Source organism: Ovis aries, chromosome 16, assembly GCF_016772045.2.
Source record: "Ovis aries strain OAR_USU_Benz2616 breed Rambouillet chromosome 16, ARS-UI_Ramb_v3.0, whole genome shotgun sequence".
Classification (NCBI taxonomy): Eukaryota; Metazoa; Chordata; class Mammalia; order Artiodactyla; family Bovidae; genus Ovis; species Ovis aries.
Genome location: NC_056069.1, coordinates 70,855,517 through 70,867,183, shown reverse-complemented (window position 1 = coordinate 70,867,183; position 11,667 = coordinate 70,855,517). Strand labels below are relative to the sequence as shown.

At 65.3% G+C, this 11,667-nt stretch overlaps 1 protein-coding gene across 1 annotated transcript; it reads right to left on the bottom strand.

The window, feature by feature from the left end:
* Positions 1-4,571: 4,571 nt before the first annotated feature.
* Positions 4,572-9,963, bottom strand: IRX4 (iroquois homeobox 4). The gene is made up of 5 exons (XM_027979950.2): positions 9,042-9,963; positions 8,316-8,567; positions 7,546-7,655; positions 6,365-6,693; positions 4,572-5,953 (listed from the first exon to the last, which is right to left on the bottom strand). Exons 1-5 carry the CDS (start codon positions 9,084-9,086, stop codon positions 5,127-5,129), a joined length of 1,563 nt encoding a protein of 520 aa, XP_027835751.1. The 5' UTR covers positions 9,087-9,963; the 3' UTR covers positions 4,572-5,126.
* Positions 9,964-11,667: the final 1,704 nt, after the last annotated feature.

Below are 11,667 nucleotides of genomic sequence, written 5' to 3'. Positions count from 1 at the left end.
TATTTTCCTCCAGTCTGCACCCAGGCCAGGAGCCTCTCAGATCCAAGCGGGCAGCCTGCACCAGCCCTGCCCGAGCAACCTGGGGGCTTCGGGGCCCCAGGGGTGGGCAGCAGGGGTCTAGAAGGGAGCCCCTGATCACTCACACCCCCTAGGCTTTCCCCAAACCGGCCCCAGCCTCCACCCAACTTGTGTCCTGTCCCTGGTTAAAAGGGGCACTGCTCCTTCGGGGGCCTGGCCTGGACACTACCCCCGAGCCCTGCCCTGTCAAATCCACCTCTCACTGCAACCCAAGCTGGGCTGGTGGAGGGGCCCTTGCTCAGCTCAACCAGGGAGGTGGTGCACCAGGGACAAGAAGGGGCTTGTGTGGACCCCTGCTGCCCTGGGGCTCAGCGACCCACTGCCCTGACCCCGAGCCATCTGCTGGCCCCGGGGCGGAGGGATCCCAGCACCTCTGGTGCCCACTTGCTTCAGCAGCAGCAGAATCACGGCCGGAACGGGGCCTTGGTGCCCTGTGAGGCACAGGTGAGGGTCCAGGCCGGCGTGGAAACCCCTCCTCTGCCTTGCCCTTGCTCTGGGTGTTCGGCGTCTTCCTGCCCTATGGCTTCAGCTCAGCTCATGAAGGTTCTTGCCCGGTGGGGCTCCTGAGGCTGGCTCTCCACCCTTGCTGATCAGACTTGGTCAGACTTGGGGGGGGGGTCTGCTGAGCCTCCCTGAGCCCTGACTGAGGAGACGGGTCTCCTGCCCTGCTTCTTAGAGTCCTGAGTGGGCTGATGCCCCAGCCTTCAGTAAGCTGAGCCTCTGACAGAGAAGCAGGGGTGTGTGTGTGTGTGTGTGTGTGTGTGTGTGTGTGTGTGTGTGTGTGTCTGTTGGTGCGGGGAGGGGTGGTTGTCTGGTCCTGGGGCTTCAGATAAACCTGCAGGCTTCACCCAGAGCCAGAGTCCTCTTGGCACAAGGCACTTTCCCCACAAGTGTTTCTTCAGAAAGCTCATGTTGGAAGGCACTCTCCCCACTAGCTCTCTCCTCCCCTGGTCCCCTCTCTGCTCCCTTCCCCCATCCCGTCCCTCCTCCCCCCTCCCCCCTCCCTGTCCCCCCCAGTCCCCCTCCCCCCTTTCTCCCTCCCCTCCCTCCCCCTCCTCTCTTCTTTTTTTCCCCTCACTTCCTAAAAGACCTGAGCCTGAGGTCAGGAGGAGAGGTCACGGTGCCTGCTTGCTGGCTTTGCAGCTTTCCCACGAGGCCGCCCCCAGGGAGGGGACTTTCCTGCTTCATCCAAGCGAGGGAGGGGCGGGGTCTGAGCCCCTAAGCTCTCAGGGAGGTGGGCTCCGAGTGCTCAGCGCTGGGCAGGGCAGCTGTAGGGACGCGGGCTTTGCGGCAGTCCCCTCTATTCTCCTGTGGGTTGTCTCCTGCCTTGGAGGCACATCCACTGCAGACCGGCCGGCCCTGCACCCCTACGCCGCCGCAGACACCCCTAAGTCACTGCCTTGAGTGACCCGCAGCCTTGGGCGGGGGTGCTGAGCAGCCTCAGTTTCCCTCAATCTGGTGTCCTCTGCTTCGGGAGAGCGGGCCCTTTGCAGGAGGCGAGCCAAGAACCCTTGAGCCAAGACAGCGTGGGCCTCGGAAGAGCTTCTCTCTTTGGGAAGGAGAGAGACAGATGCGAAGATGGAGAAGAGAGACGGAGAGAGAGACGGGAAGGAGGGAAGAGGCAGCGGGGCGCCCAGGCCCCCGCAGCGCAGGCCCGGAGCCCGGGGAAGGAGGTGGCATAAATCCTTGCATAATCTCAGGAGACGACCACTTTAAATCTTAATTGGTTGCCTTTTAAATATCATTTAAGGGCTGGCTTCCCTGCCCCTCTCTCTAGTTAAGAAGGTGTCGTGTCAAACTCCATTACCTTGCTGGACGTCTCTCCCTTTAGTTAAAAAAAAAAAAGAAAAAGAAAAAAGGAAAGGAAGAGAGGAAAAAAAATTGAGCCATCAGTGGCGGCTGGAGGGTCGATAAAGCTTTTAGATTTGGAGACGTTTTCAGGGAGCCCATTTCCCGCGGCTAAGAGCTGTTAATGGTGCTTAAGGAATTATCTTAGCGGGCCGGCGGGAGGGCAGTATATTTCCCCCGCCTGTTCCCCTGTCGGGGCTGGGTATGCCGCTGTCAGACTCGCTTAATGAAAAGTAACGCGCCGCTGATTACAGTTTTATTTGGGCTCTATGTAAAGAGCGCCGTTAATTTAGCGTCCCCTCCTTGGTGTGTTTGAATTCGCCACGCCTGAGCGGCTGAGAGCTTCGGGCCCGCGCCCTTCTGACGGCCTCCCTGGGAGGGAAGCGCTCCCCCCGCCCCGCGGACCGCGGCCTCGCCTAAACATGCATTCCCGCCCCGCTTGTGCTAGCCCGACCCCGCTCTGAAGATCAGCCAGAGGGTGGGTGAGTGGCCCTGCCAGAGTGTACCCCAAAGATGACGGGTGTGCGTCCACGTGGCGACTCCAGCTTTGGGGCATCTTTTGGGCGAGTCGCCCCTGGGATGCGGCTGCATCCCGGCTCTTCGCTTCATGTCTTTATTTCATACAATTTCTCTGTTTCCAATAAACCCTTCCGGTGAGCCAGTTTCACCACGACCTGAGGGCTCCTGCACTTGGGGGGTTCTGCGGGGACACGAGGGGCCTCTGCGCCCCGGCGATGTCAGGGGCCTGGGGTCCCTGAGGCCACGGGCTGGGATTGCTGGAGTCTCCTGGGCTGGATCCCGCGAGGGCCCGCTCGGGAAGGAGCCAGAGTCGGACCCAGCCGGACCAATGCGCGCGCACGCGCGCCCAGCCGCGCGCGGCCCGCAGCCTGGGCCCCGCAGAAGCCCCAGCCTGGGGTTCCTGGGGTTTCTGGCTCCGCAGCTCCTGTCTTGCCGAGCCAAGCCTCCTGCATCTGCGAAACCTTGTTTTAGCTGAAAATGTCTGGCTTTGTCTAAGGCGGGGTGGGGGCGCGCACGGCGGCCGCGCATTAAAATTCCTGGCGCCCCAGCCCCGACCGCAGCATCTCCCCTGAGACTCCACTTTCGCTATTACTGTCAAGTACCCTTGACTCTTTATTTTTGCCCTTTTATCTATTACAACTAATTCGAGTTATTTTGCCCTTTTCAGTCTAAGACGTGGGCTTTCTGCAAAGCCTCCCCCTGCCAGCGAGCTCTCGGAGCGCGGAGCCTTTAGAAATTGAGGGGTTTACTGTCAAAATGAAAATTTCACTTCAAATTATCTTGGCTGATGCTCGCTCGCCAGGCCGGGGGCTCCCGCCGCAGCCTTTTGACAGACACATCAGCGGCGAGCTTCCGAGTCCGGATAATATCATCCAAGAGAGCGAAAGTCAATACGGTGACAGCGCGCGGGCGGTACAATCCAATTACCGCGGGGCCGGCGCGGCGCAGGGCCCGCGCCCGCGCCCTCCGCTCCAGGCCTGGGGTTCGAGGTCGCGCCAACAGGGGCCACCGCTCTGGGGTGCCCCTCGCGGGTTCCCTCTCCCTGGTGGGACACTCACCCCATCGGGCCCGCTTTCCAGCGCCTCGATCGCCCGGCCTTTCCCAGGTGGCCGGGACCCACGGGGCACCCAGCCCCTCCCAAAGAAGGGCCGGGCCTCCTGGGTCTCTCGAAGGCTGCTTGCAGGTCGGCGGGGCGACTCTCGTCTTCAGCTGGCGTCTCTGCGGCCTGCGTCTGTCCGCCTACGGACCAAGGCCTACCATTTCTTTACCGAAGCACGAACGGGCCGCTCCACCCTCGCAGGCTCCTGTCTGCCGGCCCGTCCTTCCTCTGGGCACCTGGGACAGCTGTGAGGCCCAGGGGAGCCTTAGACAGAGAGCTGGCAGGCGAGGGCCAGCGCTGAGTCCAGTGAGAGCTCCTCTGGTGTCTTCAAGGGGCGCTTGCGCGACGTGGGGAGGAGGAGCTGGGTGGGGTGATGGGGGGCAGAAGCCCGCGGGAGGGGGGCAGGGAACTCCGCAGAGTCCACCTTGGGGAGGGAGCCAGCGAGTTTCTGAGCAGAGCTGGGGGTCTGCAAGGAGCTAGGCGAGGCGGGGAAGGCTCACGTTCCCCCCACCTCCCTTCCTTCCAGCCCTGCCTCAGGTCTTCCGTCTACTAAGCTCATCCCACGGGCGGAGGCTGACAGCATAGGGGCGGGTCCCCCATCCCCGCCTCCTGACGTCCCGCCTCGCTCCCTAGACCCCCTTCTCGGGGGAGTTCGGAGGCCCCAAGGCCGCGGGAGGAAGCTCATTCTGCCCAGGCGGGGCTGAGGGCAGGCAGTAGTGGCCGCACACCTCTCCCCTATCAGGGCACAGTCCCAGGGAATTTGGAAGTTTAACAACAGGTTTTCTCATCTAGCCAAAGAAACTCAAAATTCTGGGGTCTGGCACTGGAGGACAGATGAAAAGTTTGGGGTCTCTCACCACCTTCTAATCGGAAACACTACAGAATCCTGAATTTAGTGTGACTGTTTTCTGAACAACGCTTCAATTTCGGCCTTGGGCTCTGTGAGCCGCCCCGCGGCTGCCCTCGGGGATGGGCAGAGGCGCAGCTTCTCTCACGCTTCCAAGTCGCCGGGCTTCTCAAGTGCTCGTTTTGCAATGCAAACACCATCACTCGGTTTTATTGGTTTTGTTATATCAGCCTCTGAAGCAGGCAATTACTGCTGTGAACATACATTTAAAAAAAACATAATTTTATCGGGTAAAGAGTGTGCAACAGTGTAAACTCGGTGAAGTGCTGTTGGTGAAAAGTATGTGCTGAGGATGAAATCGGAAGGTCAGCAGGCTGAGGAGTCTTCACGAGGAACAGCGGCAAGCCTCAAACCCAGAGGGGACAGCAACACGAACGGGCCTCGAACGACGCGTCTTCGCATGTAAACTTTTGGACGTAAACTTTATGCTTCAGGGTGTCTCCCTGCTGCTCTGAGAGCAGCCCTGTCCGGCCGGGTCCCTCGGTTGGGGAGGGCCCGGCCGACTCCTGTCCGTGGCCCCGGGAGCCCGAGTTCGGACGCTCCCTCCGGGGAGGGCTGGCGGCCTGAGCTGCGCCGCCCTTTCGCCTCGCTTTGGACACTCGGTAAAAAAGGGTAGGCCACGTTCGCGCCTGCGGCCTGAGCGCCGGCTCTCTCCTCGCCCCGGCGCCCTGCCCTTTAGGCGCAGAAGGGCTTGCCGCCGGCCTTCGGCACGGCCAGCAGGTCCTTGGCGGCGCCGGCGGCGGGGGCGTCTGGGGGCGCGGCGGGCGGGAAGGGGCGCGCCACGGGCGTGGTCAGCACGTTGGCGCCCGCCCCCAGCGAGCGGCCCAGCGGCCCCCGGTCCAGGAGCGCGCTCTTGGCTGTAGCCCAGGCCTGGTTCAAAGTGCTGTGCCTGAGGATGGGGTCGTGGAAGACCCCGTCTACCCAGTTTCTGAGACTGGTTACCGGGGAGTCCTGGTGCCTGTCCAGGGCACCGGCGGGGGCCGGGGCCGCGGGCGAGGAGGAGGCGGGCGCCGAGGAGGGGGCCGCAGGGCCCGCGGGGGGCCCTTGGCGCTTGAGCATGCACGAGGGAAACTCAGTCTGGCTGAAGGCGGTGGCGGCGGCCGCGGTGGCCGTGTGTGCCAGGGACCAGATGCGCGGCTTGGCCTCGAGGCCGGCCGACGCCCCAGAGGGAGCGAAGCCCAGCTTGGACTCGCAGGCCTGCGGGCCGCTCCCCGCGCCCGCCGGCTGCTCCGGCCCGGCCGCCGCGCTCCGGAGGCAGCTCCGGGCCCTCTCCAGGTCTTGGTCCAGAGCGGCCCCGCCCCCGGAGGCCAGGGGCAGCCGGAGGGCGCCCGGAGCCTCCTTCCCCGGGGCGCTGGGCCCTTCCGGCCCGGTGGGAATGCGATCCAGACCGCCGTCCAGGGGCTGGAAGGGAGGCTTCAGCTCGCACTCTGGGGGTTCTCCCTCCAGGGGATCAAAGTCCTCCAGGTCGCTGAGCTCCAGGTCCTTGCCTTTGCCGACGGGCTCTGCCGGGAGAGAGAGAGTGGCCAGTGAAGGGAGACGGGGCGGCGGTTCGCCGAACCCGGTACCCTCCTTCCCGGTTCTGAGCGCGTGGTTAGGGGCCACTCTGAAGCGAGGAAAAGCTCGTGCGAATTTCCTCTAGCTCCCATCGCCTCCGGGCTCCTGGTGCCCCGAACAGGGGCCAATCTGATTCCGGCCTCCTACCAAACGGGGTGGTTTTTCCAGAGCTCCCAGCTCACTGCTCGGGTCCCCTGGCTCACACAGCCTCACTTCCTCGGGGCCAGGGCACGCCATTCGCAGCTTAGGCCCAGGGGCTTGCCTTATCCCACGCCTTTAGAGGTCTGAGAACACGCGCCAGAAGGCGCAGGGAGGCCCCGCCCTGAGACCAGGCCCCGCACCGCCAGCCTCCCAGGTACCTTCAGCCTTGGTGCTCTTGAGGGGCTGCCCCCGGCCTTCCTCCTCGCCCCCTTCTTCCTCCTCGCCCTCGGCGTAGGGCCGCTTCTCATCTGCGCACTTGTTCCTCGGAGGCCACGTCATCTTGTTCTCCTTCTTGAGGCGCCGGCGCGCGTTGGCGAACCAGGTGGAGACCTGCGTGAGGGTCATCTTGGTGATGATGGCCAGCATGATCTTCTCGCCCTTGGTGGGGTAGGGGTTCTTGCGGTGCTCGTTGAGCCAGGCCTTGAGCGTGCTGGTGGTCTCGCGCGTGGCGTTCTTGCGCCGCGTGCCGCTGTCCATGCTCCCATACCTGGGGACAAGCTGGGCAATGGGGCGCCGGCAGCGGCCCCGCACCGCGGGCGGGGGCCGGCCAGGGCCAGGCCCACGCGGCTTTCAATCCCGGTCGTGGGGGTGGGGTGTGTTTATGGTGGAATGGGTTTTACCCAGGTGGGCGCTGCCCTTCACTGTTTACATTTGACTAAACCTGTATGGAGTCAGAGAGGTCCCAGTGGGTGGGGGAGAAGCCCGGCGCAAGCCCAGCCAGGTCTCTGTCACCCTAGACACCCATATCTCTGCAAGGTCCTTTTTTGGGCCCCTTTGATCCTGAAACCAGGAAACCATATCGCAGGGACGCGAAGAACCCGACGACGCACCACCCGTGGGCAGAAATGGTCCCGAGCGCCTGTGGGGACATAGTGCCCGCAGGGTCTACATGCGAGGTCTGCAGTTACAGGTGCCCGTCGCTCCACGAAGGCCTGCGGCCTGCTGGTGCGCAAGGGCGCCCCTGTAGGGGCGGTGGGCTGGGCCGGGACGCACCGCACAGGCCGCACCTCTCCAGGTGGGGGAGGCGGCCAAGTCTGGGCTTTGGGAGTCGGGAAAGACGGCGTGGGTGCCACGCGGGGAGACAGCTTAGCCTTTAGGTTGTGGCGACACGGGATGGTGCGCCCAACCCCGGGTCAGCTGGAGCTTGACCCGGGAAAGACCCCTCTCAGTCGCCCAAACTTTCAGAAGGGGAGTGGCGCGGGGGTCGGGGGGCGGGGAGGCGGGGCCGTGGGAGGGGCGGGGAGGCGGGGCCGTGGGGGGGCGTGGAAGGGGGCGGGGGCGGGACTGCGCGGGTCGGGTGTCCGGGGGGTTGAGGGGGCCGTGGCGGGGTGGCCCTCACCTGTCATACGGGTACTGGCCCAGCGCCGGCTCATAAGGGTAGTAGGCGGCAGCGGCGGGAGCGAGGCCCGCATGCGCAGATCCCGGCGCATCCTTGGAGTCGAAGCTGTTCTGTAGGAGCCCGTGAGCCTGGGGTCGCAGCTTCCGGGATGCAACCCAGCTCGACCCCTCCCCTGGGAACGCTGGCTCAGGCGGGCTTCCCGAAGGCCCCTGGGCAGCCGCCATCCCGCCCCCATCCCCAGCCGCCTGGCCCGGTCCCAGGCTGCCCTTCGGGCCCCGGCAGCGAAGGAGCCCCAAGACGTGGAATGAGGAGGCGCAGAGATGGGGTGTCAGGGAATGAGAGAGGGGAAGGGGCTGGGGGCGGGAGCGACTGGGCAGCGGCGGAGGCGGAGGGGCTGGGCGGGGCGCAGGGCGAAGGGCGGGTGGAAAAGGGGAGCAGCCCCGTGAAGAGAAGGCGGGTAGGGGGCCGGGTGGGGGACAGGCCCGAGCGAGCCGCGACAGAACCACGGATCTGATCCCAACTCTATGAGAGCAGACAGAAAACAATACGCACATTCAGTACGAGGCCCCGCCCGCCAGAAGCCCCCGGCCCTGGGGCTGGTGCGCTCCGAAGGACCAGGCTTGGAAGCTAGGGTTAGGGCAGGGTGGGGCGCCCGGGCCGCAGGGGACTCGCCCCTCGCCTCCAGAGTTTGGGGAAAGTGAGTTTGGCAGGTAGGGCGGTCGAGGCGAGCGTGGCAGTAAGAAGGCTTGCGAGGCACCCCCTCCCCTTACCAGCGAGTAGAAGGCGGACGCTTCGGAGCCGTAGGTCACGTAGTTGCCGTAGCCCTGCGAGCCGCCGTAGGGGCCCCCGTAGACGCCCAGCGCCGCGGCCGAGTTGAGCTCGTGGCGCGCGGTGGCCAGCAGCCGGCTCTCGTAGACCGGGCAGTAGACGGGCGCTGGGGCCGAGGCAGCTGGCCCGGAGTCGGCCAGCGTGCGGCCGCCGGACTCGCAGCACGCGCTCAGGGAGTTGGTGGTCATCAGGAACTAGGGGAGAGAGGGGTGAGGAACGGGGCCCCCGGACTCCAGGCTGGGCCCCTGGGCCTGCGTCCACCCCACGCACAGCCCCGGGGGCGCGCACTCCGTGTCTTCGGCGGCGCTGCCACCGTCCACACGGGTCCGCGCGTCCCTTTCCACGACGCAAGTGCACCGGGTCTCCTCCAGACGCGTGGGGCCCAGCGTCTCCTGGCCGGAATTGTCACACCCTCCCCTGGGGGCTTCCAAGGCCTCAGCGCGCACGCCCTCGGGTGCCACCTCTCTCCTGGGTCCCCAGCTTCCCCGGGGCACAGCCTTGGAGCCCGGGAGAGGGTGGGGGACAAACAAAAGCGGGACATGGGGGCCCAGCCCGTCGGTGTTCCTCCGGCCTCTGCCCGCCCCAGGGTGGGTCGCGAGGGGTGCGTGGCCCAGGCCCCGCTCGCTGGGAGGTGACAGCGGGTGGCTGGTCTAGCGGGGCCCCCTTACCTGGGGTGCCGAGGAGTAGGGGTACCCAAACTGCGGGTAGGACATGGCGGGCCCGGGGCCGGCGGGCGGGGCCGGCAGGGTCCTGAGCGAGGGGGCCGGCGTGGCGTGGCCACTGCTCGGGCGCCGCGGGCTTCTAGACACTGGGAGGGCGAAGCAGAAGAGCCGGTTAATGCAGCCACAAGCTCGGTAAACTTTTCTAAGTGGAGAGGAAAGTGAGCCGCGGCGATCCTCTCAGCTTCACAGTCCGGAGCCTGGAGGGGACAGTGGGACCGACCGGCCTCGCAGCGGCAACACAAATACATATTTTGCAAAAAAGGGAAAAAAAAAATGAGTCGTGCGAATCCGTCAAGTCAGCGGTGCGGGGCTTTAAGCGGCGGAGGCTCTGACGTCAGCCCCACGCCGCGCAGCCCGGCCCGGCCGCAGACGCGGGGGTCACTCGGCCCTGGCCCGGCCGGGCGGGGCGGGGACAGGCGGCCGCGCCGCCCGGGGCGGAGGGCGCACGGCCGGAACAAATGAATTTCCACCGAGGAGCAGTCAACATCGCCCCGACGCACGGAGTTTCTCCTTAGTCACCGAGGACGGAAGGACTTTTAATTAGAAATTAATTAATGAGCAGCTGCTCCTTCCCGCCCCACTGTAATCATTAGTCTCAATTACAAATGAGACGGACGAGGGGTGTGCGAGTGAGGCTTCGCGGGAGACGTAATCAACAGTTAAAATTAGCCCGGCGCTGGCGCAGCCGGCCGGCCTCGGCCCCGCGCGCCCCTCCAGGTGGAAGGCAGGCAGGCAAGGCAGCTCCGCGGGCCGGCGCGCGGCGGCAGAGGGCGGCGCGCAGCGACTATTGTTTAACCGGGACTGGGCGAAGCCTCCCAGCAGTTCGAACCCCACAGCGGGCCGCAGTTCCAAAACTCGCGCGGCCAAGGCGCGCCGTCCGCATCTGGGGGTCAGAGTGCCCTGAGTGCGTGGGCCTCGGCCCTCCCCGGAGCCCGCCGCCCCGGGGCTCGGTGGGCCAGAGGGTTTGCCACTGCCGGCCGCCGGGCACCGGGGGAGCCAGCCCCTCCTCGTTCAGTCCGTTCCCGCTCTGCGCACCGGCCCTCCCTTTGCTCGCCCCCGCCCGCCCCGCGGGCCGCCCGCCCCCGGCTGCCCCCTGCCCCTCGCGGCTGAACTGGGGACTGCCAGACAGCCCGGCGCGCTCCGAGGAGCAGGTTTCCCGACTCGGCTCCGGGGCCCCTCGCGCTGCGCTCGCTCCTTGCGAGCCACCTTCGGGCCTAGGCACTGGGGAGGGGGTGTGGGGCGCCTGGCCGGGGGGCCCTTCCCTGCCCGGGGCGCAAGGAGCGGTCGCGGGCACACCCCAGCGCTTCCCCAGCCAATCCCGGGCCTGGGACCTTGCGCGAGTCCGGCGCCCAGGCGGCAGCGGACGCCCGGGCCACCCGGAACCCCGGCCTGCCTTCGGCGCAGCCACCCAGCAGAGCCCGGGCTCGCCCCTGCAGCTCCCGCCCGGCCAGGCCTCCCGCGGCCGCCGGGAGGGAGCCGTTCGCGGCGGCGCTGTGCAGACTTGCTGGGAACGATCCCTGGGTTCAGACCTGTGAATCGCCCCAGGGTCACCCTCTAATTAATGATGACGTTCTCGCCCTCTCCCCAGCTGCAAACCTGCCTCCCAGAAACGAAATCTGCCCGCTCTGACAGCTTGGTTCAAGGTGATTGATGACTCTCTGGAGACCACAGTACGCATCCTATAATATCTGCTGCGTAATTGCTTTAATTTACAGACGAAAAGTACGAGTTCTCCGATCGCGCTGGACCGCAGCCGGCCACGTCCGAGCGGCCCGCCAAAGAAAATCCTCGGAAATAATGAATAGCCGCTCCATGCAAATTATTCAGACAGTTTAGCGTCTGTAGCCGGAAGAGATATATAAAGAACACGAGTCAAACGACATTAATAATTGTTTTTGAATTCTGTATTGATTTCACGGTGGCCGCGTTTCTGTCTTTCTCACCTGAATTGCTAATATCACCTTCCTGTAAATAATAAGGGACTAGCCACCGGGCTTTCTCGGCAGAAATGAATCTCTCCAGCGCTCTCCCTCCTGCGCCGCGGCGCCTCCCCTCCCCCACTCTGCCCTCCTCCCCCCTCCTCCCCGTTTTCCTGCGCGGCCGAGGCTTTTAGGAAACATCCTCCTCTTTCCATTATTTATTGTTTACAAACAACTCACTCTCCCCGGTGATGGGGAGGGGAGGGCGCCCGAGCAGGGGTGGCCGAGGGCTCAGGGAGCGGCCGTCTTCACTGGAGGAAGGCATTCGGCACATTTCCTCGCCCCATTCCCGTGGGCGGGCCCCCCGGTCGCCCGGCGACTGGAAGCGTTCAGCCGCCGAGGAGGAAGCCACCGCGCAGGTCCCAGCGGCCAGCGCCTCGGGGCCACCGCTCGCCGCGTGCAGGCCGCGCCCATTTCCTCCCCAGAGACTCGGCCGCGGCTCCCGGGAAACGCGCCCTGAACATGCGCCATTCATCTTTAGAGCAGAGCTGCACACCCTCGGCGCGCGGTGGGCGCAGCCGGCCGCGCGGCTCGGGGGGAGGGGTTTCAGGGGGCTGTCTTGACCCTCGCCGCTAGTTCTCCTGTTTTCCTTT

Coding starts and splice junctions, on each gene's coding strand:
- IRX4 (XM_027979950.2), bottom strand. CDS start 9,086: ATGTCCTACCCGCAGTTTGGGTACCCCTACTCCTCGGCACCCCAG. Junction 7,656..8,315: donor CGTCCGCCTTCTACTCGCTG/GTAAGGGGAGGG, acceptor GGGCTCCTACAG/AACAGCTTCGACTCCAAGGA. Junction 6,694..7,545: donor GGCCAGTACCCGTATGACAG/GTGAGGGCCACC, acceptor GCTTGTCCCCAG/GTATGGGAGCATGGACAGCG.